The 19,837-nt window shown below is 42.2% G+C and overlaps 2 protein-coding genes across 6 annotated transcripts in view; one reads left to right on the top strand and one right to left on the bottom strand.

Moving 5' to 3' along the window:
* LOC138755835 (potassium voltage-gated channel subfamily S member 2-like) overlaps positions 1-9,729 on the top strand; it is a 93,380-nt gene extending 83,651 nt beyond the window's left edge. For 3 of the 4 annotated variants that reach the window (XM_069922542.1, XM_069922543.1, XM_069922545.1), the window contains exon 3: positions 4,157-9,408. In XM_069922542.1, coding sequence (XP_069778643.1) covers positions 4,196-5,623 — 1,428 coding nt within the window. In that variant the 5' untranslated portion in view covers positions 4,157-4,195 and the 3' untranslated portion in view covers positions 5,624-9,408. Of the gene's footprint in view, positions 1-4,156; positions 9,409-9,452 lie in introns of those variants that run through there. The other variant, XR_011352584.1, reaches the window with a different exon arrangement.
* Positions 1-19,837, bottom strand: part of stk3 (serine/threonine kinase 3 (STE20 homolog, yeast)) — a 564,172-nt gene that overhangs the window by 12,420 nt on the left and 531,915 nt on the right. The window contains exons 11-12 of one of the 2 annotated variants that reach the window (XR_011352582.1): positions 17,559-17,657; positions 17,219-17,284 (exon numbers count right to left, since the gene is read on the bottom strand). The exons of the other annotated variant lie outside the window; for it this stretch is intronic. The gene's annotated coding sequence lies outside the window, so the exon portion shown is untranslated. Of the gene's footprint in view, positions 1-17,218; positions 17,285-17,558; positions 17,658-19,837 lie in introns of those variants that run through there. 2 annotated transcript variants of the gene reach the window in all.

Here is a 19,837-nt window from a genome sequence, read left to right as displayed (position 1 = left end):
CAAAACCCTCTGATCCACGGGGCCCGCTGACCCACAGAACCTACTGATCCATGGGGCCCGCTGACCCATGGAACCCACTGATCCACGGGGCCCACTGACCCACAGAACCCACTGATCCATGGGGCCCGCTGACCCACAGAACCCACTGATCCACAGGGCCCGCTGACCCATGGAACCCACTGATCCATGGGGCCCGCTGACCCACAGAACCCACTGATCCACAGGGCCCGCTGACCCATGGAACCCACTGATCCATGGGGCCCGCTGACCCACAGAACCCACTGATCCATGGGGCCCGCTGACCCACGTGACCCACAGAACCCACTGATCCACGGGGCCTGCTGACCCACAGAACCCACTGATCCACGGGGCCCGCTGACCCATGTGACCCACAGAACCCACTGATCCACAGGACCCACTGACGCACAAAACCCTCTGACCCACGGGGCCCGCTGACCCACAGAACCCACTGATCCACGGGGCCCGCTGACCCACATGACCCACAAAACCCTCTGACCCATGTGGCCCAATGACCCACGTGACCCACAGAACCCACTGATCTACATGACCCACAGAACCCAGTGATCCATGGGGCCCGCTGACCCATGGAACCTGCTGACCCACGGGATCCCCCGGCTTCTCTTTATTTGCTCAAGATTCCAGCATCTGCAGTTCTTGTGCTTCACTTCTTCCATTAAGGCAGTGGTTCTCAACCTTCCCTTCCCACTCACATACACCTTATTTTTTTTTTCTTTGGCTTGGCTTCGCGGACGAAGATTTATGGAGGGGGTAAAAGTTCACGTCTGCTGCAGACTCGTTTGTGGCTGACAAGTCCGATGCGGGACAGGCAGACACGGTTGCAGCGGCTGCAGGGGAAAATTGGTTGGTTGGGGTTGGGTGTTGGGTTTTTCCTCCTTTGCCTTTTGTCAGTGAGGTGGGCTCTGCGGTCTTCTTCAAAGGAGGTTGCTGCCCGCCAAACTGTGAGGCGCCAAGATGCACAGTTTGAGGCGATATCAGCCCACTGGCGGTGGTCAATGTGGCAGGCACCAAGAGATTTCTTTAGGCAGTCCTTGTACCTTTTCTTGCCAGTGGAGAGCTCGCCATACACCTTATGTAATCCCTCAGTAACCACAGGGCATCCTATGCCATAGGTGCTTTGTGTTTAGTAAGGTTATGAGTGGGTTATGAGTGGCTGGAAAAAAGGTTGAGAACCACTGCATTAGGCCCTAACGCTGTGGTTCTCAACCTTTTTCTTTCCACTCGCATCCCACTTTAAGTAATCCCTACGCCATCGGTGCTCTGTGATTAGTAAAGGATTGCTTAAGGTGGGATGTGGGTGGAAAGAAAAAGTTTGAAACCCACTGTTTTAATCATACCTCATTGGCTCGTTATGTGCACGGTTTCATATCTCCAAAGGAAATGGGCCAATGACAATTTTCTCAAGCAAAATATTTCAGTAACAATTGGGTCTAGAGCAGTGATTCTCAACCTTCCCTTCCCACTCACATCCCACCAATCACAAAGAACCGATGGTACAGGGATTACTTAACGTGGTTTGTGAGTGGGAAGAAAAAGGTTGAGAATCACTGGATTAGGGTGTACGTCCGTTCAGTATTTTGAATACTTCTTGCTTTGTTAGATCAGATGGAGATTTGAGTTACGCCAGAGATTTACAGAAGGGAGTAGACAGCAAAATTGTTTCAGATAAAACCTGAGATCTGATTTGTGCCTTAAACAAGGAGCCACCTTTCACTGCCTGCCATTCAAAGTCACTGAAAGCCTCGCATCCTTACCACACAGTTGCTCTGTAGCACCCAGAGGTACTCAGAGTGAGTCTTCCCGCAGTAGGGAATGTTCAGGCAAATCCAGCTGGAACTTTTGACAGGATGGTCGAGGGTAAATTATTTCAGCTGCAAGGGCGTTGATTACATAACATAACATAACATAACAATTACAGCATGGAAACAGGCCATTAGGCCCTTCTAGTCCGCACCGAACCAAACACCCCTTTCTAGTCCCACCTCCCTGCACAATGCCCATAACCCTCCATCTTCTTCTCATCCATATACCTGTCCAACCTTTTCTTAAATAATACAATTGACTCCGCCGCCACTATTTCTCCCGGAAGCTCATTCCACACGGCTACCACTCTCTGAGTAAAGAAGTTCCCCCTCATGTTACCTCTAAACCTCTGCCCCTTAATTCTTAACTCATGTCCTCTTGTTTTAATCTTTCCTCCTCTTAACGGAAATAGTCTATCCACATCCACTCTGTCTATCCCTTTCATAATCTTAAATACTTCTATCAAATCCCCTCTCAACCTTCTACGCTCCAAAGAATAAAGACCCAATCTGTCCAATCTCTCCCCATACTCCAGATGCTTAAACCCAGGCAACATTCAGGTAAACCTTCTCTGCACTCTCTCCACTCTGTTTATATCCTTCCTATAATTAGGCGACCAGAACTGCACACAGAACTCCAAATTAGGCCGTACCAATGTCTTATACAATCTCAACATCACCTCCCAACTCCTATATTCCATGCAATGATTGATAAAGGCCAGCATACTAAAAGCCTTCTTCACCACCCTATTCACGTGAGTTTCTACCTTCAGGGAACGATGTACCGTCACTCCTAAATCTTTCTGCTCTTCTGTATTCCTCAATGCTCTCCCATTCACCACGTATGTCCTATTCTGATTCTTCTTACCAAAATGAAGCACCTCACACTTATCAGCATTAAATTCCATCTGCCATTTTTCAGCCCACTTTTCTAAGCAGCCCAAATCCCTCTGCAATCCTTGAAAACCTTCTTCATTATCCACTATTCCACCTATCTTAGTATCGTCTGCATATTTACTAATCTAATTCACCACCCCATCATCTAGATCATTAATGTATATAACGAACAACAATGGGCCCAATACAGATCCTTGAGGCATACCACTGGTCACCGGCCTCCAACCTGACAGACAATTATCCACTACCACTCTCTGGCCTCTCCCTTTCAGCCAATGTTCAATCCATTTGACTATCTCAAAATTTATACCTAAAGACTGCACCTTCCTAACTAGCCTTCCATGTGGTACCTTATCGAAGGCCTTACTGAAGTCCATATAGACAACATCCACTGCGCTACCCTCATCCACATTCCTAGTCACCTCTTCAAAAAATTCAATCAGATTGGTCAAACATGACCTTCCTCCCACAAATCCATGTTGAGTACTCCTGATCAGACCCTGTCTATCCAGATGTTTATAAGTATGAAGGGGACAGTTAATTGCCCAGTCGGATTTATCATTAACTGTTAATGAAATAGCCATCTTCAGTGAATGGAACAGTACAATTGAGGAACTGGCTCTTCAGCCCAAAAGGTTCCAATGCTATTTGTAGGAAATGCAGGATATTTTCACCCCAGTGTCTTGGGTAATGTTTATAACTCACCCAATAGCACAAAAGCAAGATGTCTGTGGTACCTCCATTTTAGTATAGTTCAAAAGAATTCATCAGCTCTGCAGCTCTGAAGGGGATGTTAAAGGTGATATACAAATGCAGGACCTTTTTTCTGCATAACTAAAAGAGAAATGCTTGCCCTCTTCATGGGAAAAGTGGAGCAAATCCAGACAGCAGTGAATAGAGCAACCTTCTATGATTCATGAACAAGTGAGGAGAACAGAGGAGATTTCCCTGGGATGCTGCCTGGGATACGAGGAAAGGCTGGGTCTGTTTACCCGACTGCCGGGGGTTACAGGCGAGCATGATTGAGGTTCATAACATTACAGGTAGGCATTAAGTTCAGGAAACCTTTCCCCATTGAATGGCCGAACAGGCTCGACAGGCCGGATGGCCGACTCCTGCTCCTATTTCTTAAGTTGTTAAGAAAGGGTCCCAACCTGAAACATTGGCTGACTATCTCTCTCCATGGATGCTGTCTGACCCGTTGAGTCCCTTGAGCCCTTCATTGAATTCCTCCAGCAGTTCAATCATTTGAAACTTCAACTCTAACACATCATAGGCCTGTCCTGAATCCATCTGCAATCTTGGCCACCCCTTCCATCAACCCCTACAACCTGCCCCACTCACTGCTATATCGAGCCTCTCCTCGCCTCCCACCCCTCAGCCACCAACTATAATGAGCCCCTCCTGCTCTGTTACAGGTCTCATCCCACCATCACCCCTCCCTACCAAGATCCAGGATGGCTTCTCCTGTTCGGGATGCCCCCTTGGGGGAGGAGCACCAGGCGGTGGGTGACAGGGAGATCAGCATCAACGTGGGCGGGCTGAAGAGGAGGCTGAGCCACCGAACCCTGGCGAGGTTCCCAGAGACCAGGTTGGGCCGCCTTCTGCACTGCTGCTCCACCGAGTCCATCCTCCAGCTGTGCGACGACTACGATGAGGAGGAGGAGGAGTTCTACTTCGACAGGAACCCAGCCCTCTTCCCTCTGGTGCTGAACTTCTACCACACCGGCCAGCTGCGGAGCACGGGCAAGCCATGCATCTTCATGCAGGAGATCGAGTACTGGGGCATCGAGTTCCTCATCGACACGCCCTGCTGCGCCTCTGATCACCAGATAACCGACCAGGAAGAGGGTGAGGACACGGCCAGTGATAGAGGCAGCACTACCTCCTCCTTTGACGAGGTCTTAACCTTCTATAAAGACGCCTCCAAGTACGACAGCCAATTCCTCGGCAACTGCCGCAGACGTCTTTGGTTGATGTTGGAAAACCCCAGTTACAACATTGTGAGTCGGTTTTACAGTGTTCTGTCCATAATTATGATATTGGGTTCCATTGCAACCATGTGCCTGAACAGTATGGCAGAATTCCAGTTGGTCGACCAACAGGGCCACCACAAAGATGACCCTCGGTTTGAGACGGTTGAACATTTCTGCATCGCTTGGTTCACCTTTGAGCTTCTGGCCCGGCTGTGTGCTTCTCCCAGCATGCTCCACTTCTTTCGACTTCCACTCAACCTCATTGACCTGATGTCCATTTTCCCCTTTTACCTGACACTGCTGGTGGACTTGGCCGTTGACAGCAGCCCAGCCCTGCCCAATCTTGGCCGGACGGTGCAGGTGCTCCGGCTGATGAGAATCTTCCGCATCCTGAAGCTGGCCCGCCACTCCACGGGCCTGAGGTCACTGGGAGCCACCTTGAGGCACAGCTACAAGGAGGTAGGGCTGCTCCTGCTCTACCTGACGGTCGGAGTGTCTGTCTTCTCTGTCGTGGCGTACACCGTGGAGAAGGAAGAGAATTCCGGCCTGACCACCATCCCCTCATGCTGGTGGTGGGCCACTGTGAGCATGACCACGGTGGGATACGGCGACGTGGTGCCCGTCAGCATCGGGGGCAAGTTGACAGCCTCCGCCTGCATTCTGGCCGGGATTCTGGTTGTGGTTCTTCCAATCACTCTCATCTTCAACAAGTTCTCCCACTTCTACCGGCGCCAGAAGAACCTGGAAAACGCCATGAGGAGCTGTGAGTTCGATGAGGGCCTGGCTGAATTACCCTTGCTGAACCTTCGCGACTACTATGCAGACAGAATGAAGTCCCTGATGGTCAGTCTCAACAACATGAGCAGAGGTACCTCCACAGAGCACAGCATGAACCACTCAGTACACTGAGGGCAATGTGAACAATGAAGAAACATTCAGTCCGACCAGTCATCACAATGTAGCACCTAATCACAGCTCAAACCATTCATTACTGTGGATCCACTGACTAAATGGTTTCAAACATGGCTAATGTTCATTTTAATTTTAAAAATCTCCACTGTTTCAGCACAGCAAAATGCCTCAAGGTGGCTCTGAAGCTTATTTTTTGAGGACCGTCTTTGTGGAGGGCATTCCTGAGCCTAAGGCCGGACGGAGGTCATCACAAGGAGATCAAGGATAAGGACACATTGCAGAAACCTCCGAGGACTGGAGGAGGTTCCATTCTGATTGAGACAATGGATGATTGGAACACAAGGGAGAGAATTTGAAAAGCAGGGCTTCTCTGAAGCAGGAACAATGCTTCAACCTTGTTTTTAAATTGACAACTTGTTCTGGAACTATGCATTACTGGTCTATTTACTTTTCAAATCTGACTTTCATTGTATTGAATCCAATGCAGAAAGTTACAGATCAAACCACATCAGATTCCATAAACTGGTGCTCAGGACTTTGTACCATCTAATGTGTTACAGACCTGAAGCATTTGCTGTGTCATTTTTGATCCTTTTAGCATTCACCTTTCTCCTCCGTGATCTGGTTCAGATGTTAATAAAGATTTTTAAATGGTGATACTGTGTATGCCAGGACCTGGCATCCTAAGGGTTTGAAGGAGGAGGTGGCTTTCGAACTTGTGAGTCTGCAGGCTATCGTGTGCAAATTTCCATTGAGTTTAGAACAGTTCCCATGGATTGGAAAGTAGCAATTGTCAAAATAATTATGGGGGATTTTAACATGAAAGGGGATTAGGAAAGTTCTGGATCTCAGGAGAGACACTTTGTAGAATCCTATAGGATGGCTTTTTGGAGTAGTTTGTTGATAAGCCCACCAGGGGATCAGCGGTTTTGGATTGGGTGACATGTAATGAACCCGAGGTGATTAGGGAACTCAAGACAATGGAATCCTTAGTGATCATAATATGATCAGTTTCAAATTTGAAAAGGAAAAGCTGAAATCGGGTGTGTCAATATTTCAGTGGAACAAAGGAAATTACAGAGGGATGAGAGAGGAACTGACCCAAAGTGACTGGAAAAGTGGAGGGATGGCAGAGCAGAATTGGATGATATTTCTACAAGAAATAAAGGAAGTGCAAGATAAATATATTCCAAGAAAAAGCAAAATTATGAATGGAAAAATGGCACAAATGTGGCTGGCAAGAGAGGTTGAGACTAAAATAAAAGCAAAAGGGAGGACAAACAAGGAAGCAAAAATTAGTGGAAAAACAGGACTGGGAAACTTTTAAAAACTTATCGAGAGAGACAAAGAAAGTAATTAGGAAAAAAAAGATGAACTATGAAAGGAAGTTGGCAAATAACATAAAAAAGAATGCTAAGAGTTTTTTTAAACAGTAAAAGACACTTGTAGATATAGGACAGATTGAAAATGATGCTGGAGAAATTATAATGGGTAACAAAGAGATGGCAGAGGAACTAAATGAGTATTTTGCGTCAGTCTTCACTGAGGAAGATAATAGCTACATACCTTATAGTGAGAGATCTCGGGGAATAGAATTAAGTATAGTCAGGATTACTAGAGAGATGGTGTTGAGTAAGTTAAATGGATTAAAGATAGATAAGTCTCTCAGACCGGATGAGGTGCACCCATGAGTTCTGAAGGAGGTGGCTTTGGAGATTATGGAGGCATTGGAAATGATTTTCCAGAAATCAATAGTCTCTGGCATGGTTCCGGAAGACTGGAAGTTCGCAAATGTAGTTCCACTGTTTAAGAAAGGAGGGAGGTAGAAAAAAGGAAATTATAGGCCTATTAGTCTGATGTCGGTAGTTGGAAAGATATTGGAATCGATCCTAAAGGATGAAGTTATGAAATACCTCGAGGTACATGACATGATAGGTCCAGGCCAGCATGGGTTCATGAGAGGAAGATCCTGCCTGACCACTTGTTGGAAATTTTTTTTGAGGAAATCTCAAGTAGGATGGACAAGGGAGATGCTGCGGATGTTATGTATCTGGATTTTTAAAGGCCTTCATTAAGGTGCCACATAAGAGGCTGCTTAATAAGATGAGAGCCCATGGAATTACAGGAAAGATATTAAATTGGGTGGAGCATTGGCTGTTAGGAATAAAGGGATCCTTTTCTGGTTGGTTGCCAGTCACTAGTGGTGTCCGCAGGAGTCGGTGTTGGGGCCACTTCTTTTTACAATGTATATCAATGATTTAGATTATAGATTGAATGGTTTTGAGGCACAGTTTTCAGATGACACCAAGATAGGTGGTGGAGTAGGAAATGTTGAAGAAACCGAACGGTTGTAGGGAGACTTGGACAGTTTAGGAGACTGAGCAAAGAAATGGCAGATGAGATACAATGTTGAGAAATGTACGGTTGTACATTTTGGAAGAGGAAATAAACAGGCAAATTATTATTTGGATGGGGAAAAAATTCAAAATTCGGAAGTACAAAGGGACTTGGGGGTTATCGTGCTGGATAACCTAAAGGTTAACCACCAGGTTGGATCGGCAGTAAAGAAAGCGAATGCTATGTTGGCGTTCATTTCAAGAGGAACAGTGTATAAGAGTAAAGAGGTGTTGATGAGGCTCTATGGGGCACTGGTGAGACCCCATTTGGAGTAACTGTGTGCAGTTTTGGACCCTTATCTTAGAAGGGATGTAATGATGTTGGAGAGAGTACAGAGAAAATTTACCAGGATGTTTCCTGGAATGGAAGGGCTAACATATGAGGAATGTTTAATGGCTCTTGGATAATATTCATTGGAATATTGAAGAATGAGAGTAGATAGAAACATATCATATGCTGAAAGGATTGGACAGAGTAGATGTGAATAAGGTGTTTCCCTTGGTGGGTGGATCCAGGACAAGAGGGCACGAAATTAGAATTAGAATTAGAATTTAAAACTGATGAGGAGTAATTTCTTCAGCCAAAGGGTCATGGATTTGTTGCATTCGTTTCCACATTCAGCTGTGGAGGCCAGATCATTGAGGGAGTTTAAGGGGGAGATTGACAGGTATCTAATTAGTCAAGGTATCAAGGGAAAAGGCAGGAAATTGGAACTAGAAGTGAAAACAGTTTAGCTCAAGATGGATTTGCGGAGCAGACTTGATGGGCCAAATGGCCTACTTCTGTTCCTTTATCTTGTGATCTTGTGAATTGTATGCCCTACTATTTCAGAAAGGAGGGAAAAGCAGGTAGAGACCAGTTCACAGTAAGGAAATGGTGGATCTCCTGATTAAAGTAGCAGTGGCAAGATACTTGGAAATACAAGCAGGTTGGAAAAGGGTCAATATGCAAGGGGCATCAATGCACCTTCTCCATAGAGCGGTCATGGATCAAGGATTCCAGGAATCAGTGAGGATGTTGCAATTCTTCAAGAAGACTTCAAGCATATGCTTGAAATTTTTCCTCTGTCCATCTGATTATCTCTTTCCATGGCAGGTCTTGGAATGGAGTTTTGAAATTCAATTCTGAACCATTTGTATCAATGTACAGTGTTTTAAGTGCCCTGTAAGAATGCTTCACTGTCCACATGTACACTTGTGCACAACTATATTCGAATGTGAAGGAAATAACTTGTTTTCCATTAAACAAATACAGGGTTTGTGTGGAGTGGAGTGGGGTTAGACTGCTCAATGCGGCAGAGAAATTCTCCAAGAGTACTCAATGTTGTGTTTGTAGAGTTTGATATTTTGGTGAGCGTGCAAATAAATGGACCTTTGCATGTCAAAGTCTGACCTTTACATTGCATGCATTGTTTCTGCAAATCCCACAGGTCTTCTCTATGAATGTTAGGCCAGAAGTCTCTGGACGTGTAGCAGTTATGTCTTCACCACAAGATCAAGAAAGTCTGCTCTCCCACAGGAATCAGAATAATGAGCACAGGTCACGTCCTCTTTTCCATGATGTGAATTTGATTAAGCTTTATAAATAGGAATTAGAACTTTGTGTCATATTTATTTGTGATTTCATAAAAATGAGGTACATTTCAGATTCATACACAATGGAAAATTTACGTTACCTTTTACAAACTAATCAAATTAAAATATTTTGCCTGCTTTCCAGTTGTAAAGATATGGTTGGAAGAAACTTCAAATTATGAAAGCCTCACGATTATTTCAGTAATCATATTCCTGCATGCATTCAGTTCTTTCTTTCTCAATCTTTTTTTTTTGGTTTTTAAAATAAATACAGTACAATGCAGAAAAAGGAACTAAACTGAAAATAAATAAATAAAGATAGATATATGACTTCAACCAGCCTAAACTCAGTCCCCCCCTCCACTGCATGATTATTCAAGGTATTGGAGAGGCCAAATTTGGAATACTGTGTGCAGTTCTGGTCTCTAAATTATAGGAAGGTTATCAATAAGGTAGAGAGGGTGCACAGAAGATTTACTAAAATGTTGCCTGGATTACAGTACATAGAATACAAAGAAAGATTGAGTAGACTGGGTCTTTATTCATTGGAACATAGAAGGTCGTGGGGGGGGATTTGATAGAGGTATTTAAAATTATAAGGCGTATTGATAGAGTAGATGTAAATAGGTTCTTCCCCTTGTGGGATTGGAACGAGGGGTCATGAATTAAGGGTTAGGGGGCAAAAGTTTAGAAGTAACATGAGAGGGAGCTTCTTCACTCAGAGAGTGGTGGCTGAGTGGAATGACTTTCTGGAAGAGATGGTTGCAGCAGGGTCAATTTTGTCATTTAAGAAAAAGTTAGATAGGTGCATGGATGTGAGGGGATTGGAGGGTTATGGACAGGGTGCAAGCAAGTGGGACTAGAGGAGATCACTTAAATCAATGCTGACTAGAGGGGCCGAGATGGCCTGTTTCCATACTGTAATTGTTATATGGTTACGTATATAAACTCCATCTGACCTACTCTATTAAAAAAAAGAAAATAACCAAAAAAAATCTGAGCAGCTTCTCCTAAGGGTTACATGTATTTTGTAGCTTTTAATTCATACCATGAATCAAAAAACAAAGGTAAGACTATATCTCATCTGGGAGAGAGAGCACATCTAATCACATTAAAAAATGTTTACATCAAATGAAAATAAGACATAAAATGTTGCCATGTATCTTCAAATTTCACCAGTGAATCAAATACATGATATCTAATTTTTTTTCTGAACTTACACAGGACATAATGTGAGAGAACCATTGAAACACTGTTGGAGATCTAGAGTCATTCCATTTGAATAAGATGGCTCTTCTAGCCAGCAATATAGTAAAGGCCACAGCCAGTTGCACAGGTACAGAAAAATTCCCTATGATTGATTCATTAACCCCAAAACAAGCAATTATTGGATTGGGTGGTAGCTCCATCTGAAATATGGTTGAAAAGATATTAAATATTTCCTTCCAATAGATTTTTAAGGATGGACAAGACCAAAACATGTGTCAATATAGCAATGCCATGTAGCAATATCAGATTTGCATCTGTCACAAATAAGGTTAATATTAGAAAAGATACTAGCCAGTTTATCTTTGGACATGTGAACATGATGCACCACTTTGAATTGATTTAATGAATCTTGGGCACATATTGAAGATGCATTCACCAGTTTAAGAATCTTGTCCCGTAGATCCTCCAATAAGGGTCTTGCAGGTTCCAATTTAATCTTATCGTGAAGTAATGGCCGTAATTTCAATAATCTATCATATATAATTCCAATTAATCCTTTCTGAGGAGGATTCAATTGAAAAATATTATCAGCTAGATCTGGTGGATATACAAATGGAAAGTCTGGTAATATGGTATTTAAGAAATTTCTAATATGTAAATATCTAAAATATAAGCATTTGGCAAGTCATATTTACTTGTCAGCTGTTCAAAAGACATTAAACAACCTTCCTTAAATAAATTTGCAAAATAAATAATACCTTTGATTTTCCATATAGAAAAAGATTGATCAATTATTGATGAAAAAATGATTATGAGAGAGAGCACTAGATAAAACAATTTTTTTAAATTGAAAGATGTCCTAACTTGGAACCAGATTCACAATGTATGTTTGAGTATTGGATTAGATATATCCTTATTGATCTTGGAAATTACTAAATGGAAGAGAGGCCCCCAATAAAGAGGCCACTCAATACTGCTGTATGGATTTCAATTCTAAATCTGTCCAATTTGTCAGAATAAAAAAATCCCAAAAGTTAGATAATGAATATTAACAGCCCAGTAATAAAATCTAAAATTAGGTAAGGCCAGACCCTCTTTTTCTCAATTTTATATGTGTATAAACAAAAGGTGGTAGCTGTGGGAGATTTCAACTTTCCGAACATTAACTGGGATGGAGGGGGCGTGGCAAGATGGCGTAGAATATAGATGTGCAATCTCGACCTCTCTGGTCAGACTTTAAAATACCTGTTTTTTAACCCTTTGTTTTCAAATTTAAACTTTTTAAATTTTAGTTTAAAGTATTAAGGAATTTTTATGACCACTAATGGTAAAAATACTAAACCTCAAGTTCAAAAGAAGTTACATTTTCGAAGTGCTGAAGATTTGGGGCCTAGACGACTTGATACAGCCCCAGGCTCAATCTCTTCATTGTCTAAACCCCAAAGATCGCCTATGGGGGCTGAAAAAAAAATCTATTGCTCACCAAATGAAGGATGGCGCTGGAATTACCTGTTCTCCGGAAGGAGGTGCATGTTCCCAAGAAGTGGATCCCGATTTGGAAAGCCTTTCGATTTCAACGAAGGGAGCACGCAGGAACACGACTCCATTGTTGGAAATGCATCAGGTAGCATTTCAATCTGAAGAAATCGTTTTTCTTCGTGAATTGATGAAAAAACAACGAGATATGTGGGGAGACCAGCGGCGACCCCCTGAGGAAGTCAGGGTGCCGTCGCTGGGAGTCCAGACTTGCAGTAAAACTTTTAAAATGCCTTCTGTTGAGTTGCAGCAGGAGCTGCAGTTACCTTGTTCTGCCAATATGTCAAAGAGAGCAGAGCTGAGCTTTACTGATAAACAGTGTATGCAATTGAATGCAATTATCCAAGCTGTTATAAAACCTTTGTTGACATCTCAAATGAATGAACTGGTTCGTATGAATGGTGGTATAATTTCAGAATTAAATATGGTTAAGACACGTGTGGATGCATCTTATGAAGAATTTTAAAAATTTCAGACTGCTTTTTTGGACTGTAAACAACAAGTGACTTCTAACACAGAAAAAGTGTTGAAGGTGGAAAAATCAGTCATAGAATTAGGAGATCGTGAGAAGGAGCTAGAAAGAAAAATAGATTACTTGGAGAATTAAAGCAGAAGGAATAATGTGAAAATTGTTGGCTTGCCAGAAGGTATAGAAGGACAAGATCCTCTTCATTTTTTTAAAGATTGGATTCCGCAAATATTAGGGCAAGAATTTTTCTCTGGGGGATTGGCACTGGAAAGAGCCCATAGAGCTTTTTTTAATTTTAATTTTTTTATTTTTTTATTTTTTAATTTGTGCTTTTTTTATTGGAAGGCCTATATACGTTGATTTGAGTTTTTATATAAAGATATTACAGGTATTTAGTAATAATAGTAGATATGTCAAAGTTGAGGTTTGCTACTTTTAATGTTCGAGGATTAAATAGTGCGATTAAACGACAGCGAGTCTTGGCGTATATTAAGAAAATGAAAATTGATATTGCCTTTTTACAAGAAACACATTTGAATGTGAAGGAAAGCGTGAAATTAAAAAGGGACTGGGTTGGGCATGTATATTCTTCTTCATTTAATTCTAGAGCTAAAGGTGTAGCAATTTTGACACATAAAAATTTATCTTTTGAATTACAATCAATGGAGGAAAAGGCAGGATGTATTCTTAACTTAAATTGTAAGATTTTTAGTGAATTTTGGACTTTACTTAATATTTATGCTCCAAATGTAGATGATGAAGTATTTATTTCAGATGCATTTTTATGTTTGGGTCAGGCTAATCCTAATATTTTAGTTGGTGGTGATTTTAATTGTGGTTTGGAACCTTTATTATATAAATCTCCGAAGAAAGTTAAAAAATCCAAGATGACAATTCAGGTCTAAGCGTTGATGAAAGATCTTAATTTAGTAGATATTTGGAGACGTCTAATCCGACAGAGAAAGATTTTTCCTTTTATTCATCTGGACATGAATCGTTTTCAAGGATTGACTTCTTTTTAGTATCGTCACATTTACAAGGGAAAATACAACAAGCGGAATATAAAAGTAAGGTGATTTTAGATCATTCTCTGTTATATTTTACATATGAGACTTCTGAGAAAATTCAAATAGCTTATTGTTGGAGATTTAATACAATGTTGTTAAAAAATATGGAATTTATTGATTTTTTGAAAAAACAAATTAATTTTTTTTAAAGAAAATTCTAATTCTGTTCAAAGTAATTTGTATCATGGGATGCTATGAAAGCCTATTTGAGAGGACAAATAATTAGTTATACTTCTAAAATAAAAAAAGAATCAATTAAATCAGAGTCTTGAATTAGAGAAACAGATCGATGAGTTAGAAAAGGAATTTCAGAAAGATGCTACAGAAGATCAGAAAATAGAATTATCTAGGCTGAAATTGAAATTATAATACTTTGCAATCTTATCAATTTGAATGTGTGATTAATAGGACTAAACAACGGTATTACGAATGGAGAGAGAAAGCACATAAGGTATTGGCGTGGCAATTAAAGAAACAGATATCGAGGACTATTAATGCTGTTAGACGGAATTCTCTTATTACTTATAAACCTCGTGAGATTAATGATGAGTTTTATTCATTTTATAAAAAGTTATATACATCTGAAGGAAAACAGGAAACTGGATCGATTGATCTTTTTTTATCACAGTTGAATTCACCGATATTAGAGGATGGCGATATACAGGAGTTTGAAGAACCATTTACTGATTCGGAAATTAAAATGGCTATGCTGGAAATGCCAAATGGTAAATCGCCTGGTGATGATGGATTTACGGTTGAGTTTTATAAATTTTTTTATGATGATTTATCTACAGTGTTAGAGAGAGTACAGAGGAGGTTTACGAGAATGTTGCTGGGGTTTCAGGGTTTGAGTTACAGGGAAAGGTTCCTTGGCGTGTAGAAGGTTGGGGGTGATTTGACAGAGGTATTCAAAATTATAAGGGGAACAGATAGAGTCAATGTGGACAGGCTTTTTTTCCACTGAGAATGGGGGAGATTCAAACAAGAGGGCATGGATTGAGAGAAAAAGGGGAAAAGTTTAGGGGAAACATGAGGGGGAATTTCTTCATGCTGAGGGTGATTGGGGTATGGAATGAACTTCCAGAAGTGATGGTAGAAGCGAGATCAATGTTAATATTCAAGGAAAGGTTGGATAGGTATATGGACGGAAGAGGTGGGAGGGTTATGGGCCAAATGTGAGTCAGTGGGACTAGGTGGGAGATGATGTTCGGCATGGACCAGTAGGGCCGAACTGGCCTGTTTCTGTGCTGTAAATGGTTATAGAGTTTTTGTTCTTCCAAATAAAGGAAGAAATTTTCAGAACAATACAGTTCTATTTCATTCACTGATTTACTTCACATTAACATTCAATTATTTTTAATTTTCTTTGATCACGTAATGAAATATAAAGGGGGCAAGGGAACTTTAATCCTTAATGCCATTACCCTTGTTCATCCCAGATCTTCTACCTCCTTGACCAAGCTCAGTACATACTGGAAACTGCAGATGCCGGAATTTACTGGGGGAACTCAGCAGGTCAAGCCGTATCGGTGGGAGAAAATAAAGTTGATGCTTTGAGCCGAAACTCTTAAAAGTTTTGGTTCAAAATGTCGGCCATTCTTTTTCTCACACTGACTGGCTTGCTTGACTTGTTGAGAACCCCCAGCAGATTGTGTTCAGAGACTGAATATCTGCACATCTTTCCACCCATTCTGCATGAAGAAATGTCACCCCATTTCAATTTCAAGTGACGCATGACAGCCCTTTAGAAGCATTATCTTGAGTGATGATGTGATGTTGATGCCATCCGGCCGGAGAGTGGCCAGTTGGAAGATTAGGTGTTGGTCCTACAATTTACGGGTGACCCTTGGTTTGCCAAACATCAGGATCTCCAGTTTCGATTAGGTCACTCCCCTGTCCCCCTCTCTTCCTCATCCCTCTGTCTCCTTTCCTCTAGTTCTCCAACCCTTCCTGCTCCATCCAGAGAGCCATTTCCTCCCGCTATCACTTCACACACCTTGATGAGGGGCTCAAGCCCAAAACATCCTATTACCTTTGCTAGATAAAGTGTGCTTTGACCTGCTGAGTTGCTACAGCATTGTGTTTTTACTTCAACCACGGTGTCTCCAGACTTCCGTGTTATACTTCAATTGTCAGTATTTTTCTCTTGTATCCTCCCACCCATATCCACATATGACCTCTTTCCTGTGCCCCTCCCCACCAGCATTTATTCAGGTACCTGCCTGCATTTTTCTCAGACCTTGACAGAGGGCTCAGGCCTGAAACATTGGTCACGCATCTTTGTCTTTGCCACATAAAGGATGCTGTGTGACTTGCTGAGTTTCTCCAGCATTTTTGTATAAACTGCATTCACAGGGTCTGCAGGCTTTCTTGTTCAATTTCATCAATGACTGGAATTCTATTCTCCCATTTCTCCTGCAGTTCCTCTCCATCAGATTAAATTAACCTATTGGAGGCATGCCACATCTAACCTGGATGATGCCACATCTAACCTGGATGATAACCTGGATGATGCCACGTCTAACCTGGATGATAACCTGGAGGATGCCACGTCTAACCTGGATGATAACCTGGATGATGCCACGTCTAACCTGGACGATAACCTGGAGGATGTCATGTCTAACTTGGATGATGCCACGTCTAACCTGGATGATGCCACGTCTAACCTGGATGATGCCATGTCTAACCTGGAGGATGCCACGTCTAACCTGGATGATAACCTGGAGGATGCCATGTCTAACTTGAATGATGCCACGTCTAACCTGGATGATAACCTGGATGATGCCACGTCTAACTTGGATGATGCCACGTCTAACCTGGATTATAACCTGGATGATGCCACGTCTAACCTGGATGATAATCTGGATGATGCCACGTCTAACCTGGATGATAACCTGGAGGATGCCACGTCTAACCTGGATGATGCCACGTCTAACCTGGATGATAACCTGCATGATGCCACGTCTAACCTGGATGATGCCACGTCTAACCTGGATGACAACCTGGAGGATGCCACGTCTAACCTGGATGATAACTTGGATGATGCCACGTCTAACCGGGAGGATGCTACGTCTAACCTGGATGACAATCTGGAGGATGCCATGTCTAACCTGGCTCAGGTTCAGCAAAAGCTCACACTCCACTGCTCAAATCCAGCAGGAAATTCAGAATTTCTGTGTTTACACACATTTACATTAGAATCATCCTTCTTGACAGTTACGGAGGTAAATTCAGGCCAACAGTTCAGTTGTGCAGAAGAATCTGATGTGAAAACAGGACACAAGATTTACCTGTGCTGATGCCATTTTCAGAACAAGACTGGATGAGGTGTCAGTTCTCTAGGGCTTCTCCCATCCCACATATAATTGTGGCCAACAATTTGCAGAAATAAAACAGAAAGGATGACCTGTTTTGCCATTGAAATAAACATAGAAATCCTGGAATTAGATTTCAGAATTTCAGCGTTTGCACTTTTTTAGTTTTATCAGTTTTGCTATTCATTAGTAATTCAACAGTAAATATATACATCTTTGAAGTGGCTGTGGCAAAACTATGGATACCTTCTCAGTTGAAACTATTTTCAAAAATGAGTTTAGCTTAAAGTCCTGTGTCTAAGGGAATTCTCCTTTTAATAAATGATTGGGAGTGCATTCCAGGCACTCTATGTAAAAATGACTTACCCCTGACGTCTCTCCAATATGCCCATCTAGACAACTGGATCTTTTCACTCTCTCTCCAAATTTTTCTACAGATCAGATGAAATGTCCTGAACCTGGGCACTAGGAAGGAAACACAGCCTTCAGTGTTCTTGATCCTTGCTACAGATAGTTGTCTATCCCCCTGACTCTGCTGTCCTGAACAACGGAGCCAACGTCATGTGGCTCATGCCTCCGACGGCCCGCACTCTCACCCACACAGACGCAAGGAACTCTGATGTGTTGAATAAGCTCAAGGGCTGAAATTCCTCCAGCAATATCTTTTGGATGTGCAGTATCTGTACCTTGCAACATTTCAAGTTTAATATGAATGGGCAGTAAATACCAGTTTTAACAGAGATGTAATAGGATGATATTGTTAAGTTATATTATAGTTGATAGAATAGTTAAGAAGGCCTAAGGGATGTTGGACTTCATTAATAGGGGGATTGAGTTCAAGAGTCGCGAGGTCATGTTGCAACTCTCCAAATCTCTGGTGAGACCACACTTAGAATATTGTGCTCAGTTCTGGTCACCTCATTACAGTAAGGATGTGGATGCTATGGTGAGGGGGCAGAGGAGATTTATCAGGTTATTACCTGATTGGAAAATAAGTCTTATGAAGCAAGGTTAGCAGAGCTGGGACTTTTCTCTTTGAAGCTCAGAAGGATGAGAGGAGATTTGATAGACATCTTCAAAATCCAAGAGGCATAGATAAGGTGGACAGCCAGCACCTTTTCCCCCAGGGCAGGAATAGCAAACACCTGAAATGGTTTACCAGGGCTGATGGTGGAGGCTGAAACATTCAGGGCATTTAACAGACTCTTAGTCAGGCACATGGATGAAAGAAAAATGGAGGGTTATGGGGTAAGGAGGGTTTAGTACTTATTTTTGAGTTGGAATATTTAGGTTGGCACAACATTGAGGGCCGAAGGGCCTGTACTGTGCTTTAGTGAACAATCTGAAGAAAATTAGTTGTGCTTTTCCAAAGTTTGACGAGGTTGGCAGCACGTCTCTATCAAGAAGGGAAGAAATCCGAATGCAAGAAACTATGGCCTCAGATTTGTCATTTGGAAAATGCTGGAATGCATTTAAAAAGTAACAGGAACAAGACAATTAGAAAATAATAATTCTATCAAGTATACCTTGACAAAGGGCTCAGGCCCAAAATTGTGATACCCTTATTTCCTATGGAAGCTGCACGACTGCTGTGTTTCTCCAGCACCCCTGTGTTTATCATGGAGTGGTCAAAACACCAAAATGCTGGAGGAGCTCAAATGGTCTTTTCAGCATCTATGGGAGATAAAGATATATGGTCGACATTTCAGGCCTGAGCCCCTCTTCAAGGCAAAATCAGAAAGGCAGAAGATTCCCTTGTCATCTCAAAACTTTGCCTGTCTCATTTGGCACAGTCATGATAGTTTCCCTTCTCATCTCCAATTAACACCTTTTGTTGGTCTGGATTCCTCCCCCATTGTTTGAATTCTGAGACTTTCTGATATCTCCTGCTTCTGCCTTTCTGATTTTTCCTTGAAGGGTTCAGGCTCGAAACGTCGACCATATATCTTTGTCTCCTATAGATGGTGAAAAGACCAGCTGAGTTCCTCCAGTATTTTGGTGTGTTTACTACAATCACAGCGCCTGCAGCCGATCGTGTTTCACTCCATGGTGTGGTTCCTCTTTATCCACACTAAATATATTCATTAAGAATGCCAGGATATCACACATTTTACTTTTCACGAAGCCATGTTAAGTCTGATTGATTCTTGGATTTCCAAGAGTCATTCCATTGGGTGTCCTGTACAAATGCTCAGAGTTTGTGGTATTGGAGTAACATGTTTGCATTGAGAGTGAACTGGACAACTGTGATCAAAATAGATAAATCATTTTTCAATTGGCAAGCAATGACTAGGTTGAAGGGGCCCAAAGAGAAAACACATTAAGAACAAAGAACATTACAGCACAATACATGATGTTGTGCCAACCTATATATACCCACCCAAAAAAACCCTCCCTACCTTATTACCCTCTATTTGTGCCTGTTGATGAGTCTCTTAAATGCCCCCTATTGTTCCAGTCTCCATCACTACCCCTGGCAATGCATTCCAGGCACCCAGACTCTCTGCGTAAAAAACCCTGATGTCTCCCCTAAACTTTCCTCCTTTCACTTTGTACAGATGTCCTCTGGTGTTTGCTACTCCCACCCGGGGGAAAAGGTGCTGGTTGTTCACCTTATGCCTCTCATAATCTTGTAGATCATCCTT

Source organism: Narcine bancroftii, chromosome 2, assembly GCF_036971445.1.
Source record: "Narcine bancroftii isolate sNarBan1 chromosome 2, sNarBan1.hap1, whole genome shotgun sequence".
Lineage (NCBI taxonomy): Eukaryota > Metazoa > Chordata > Chondrichthyes > Torpediniformes > Narcinidae > Narcine > Narcine bancroftii.
Note: the sequence above shows the minus strand (reverse complement) of the source record. Positions and strands in the feature narration are given on the sequence as shown.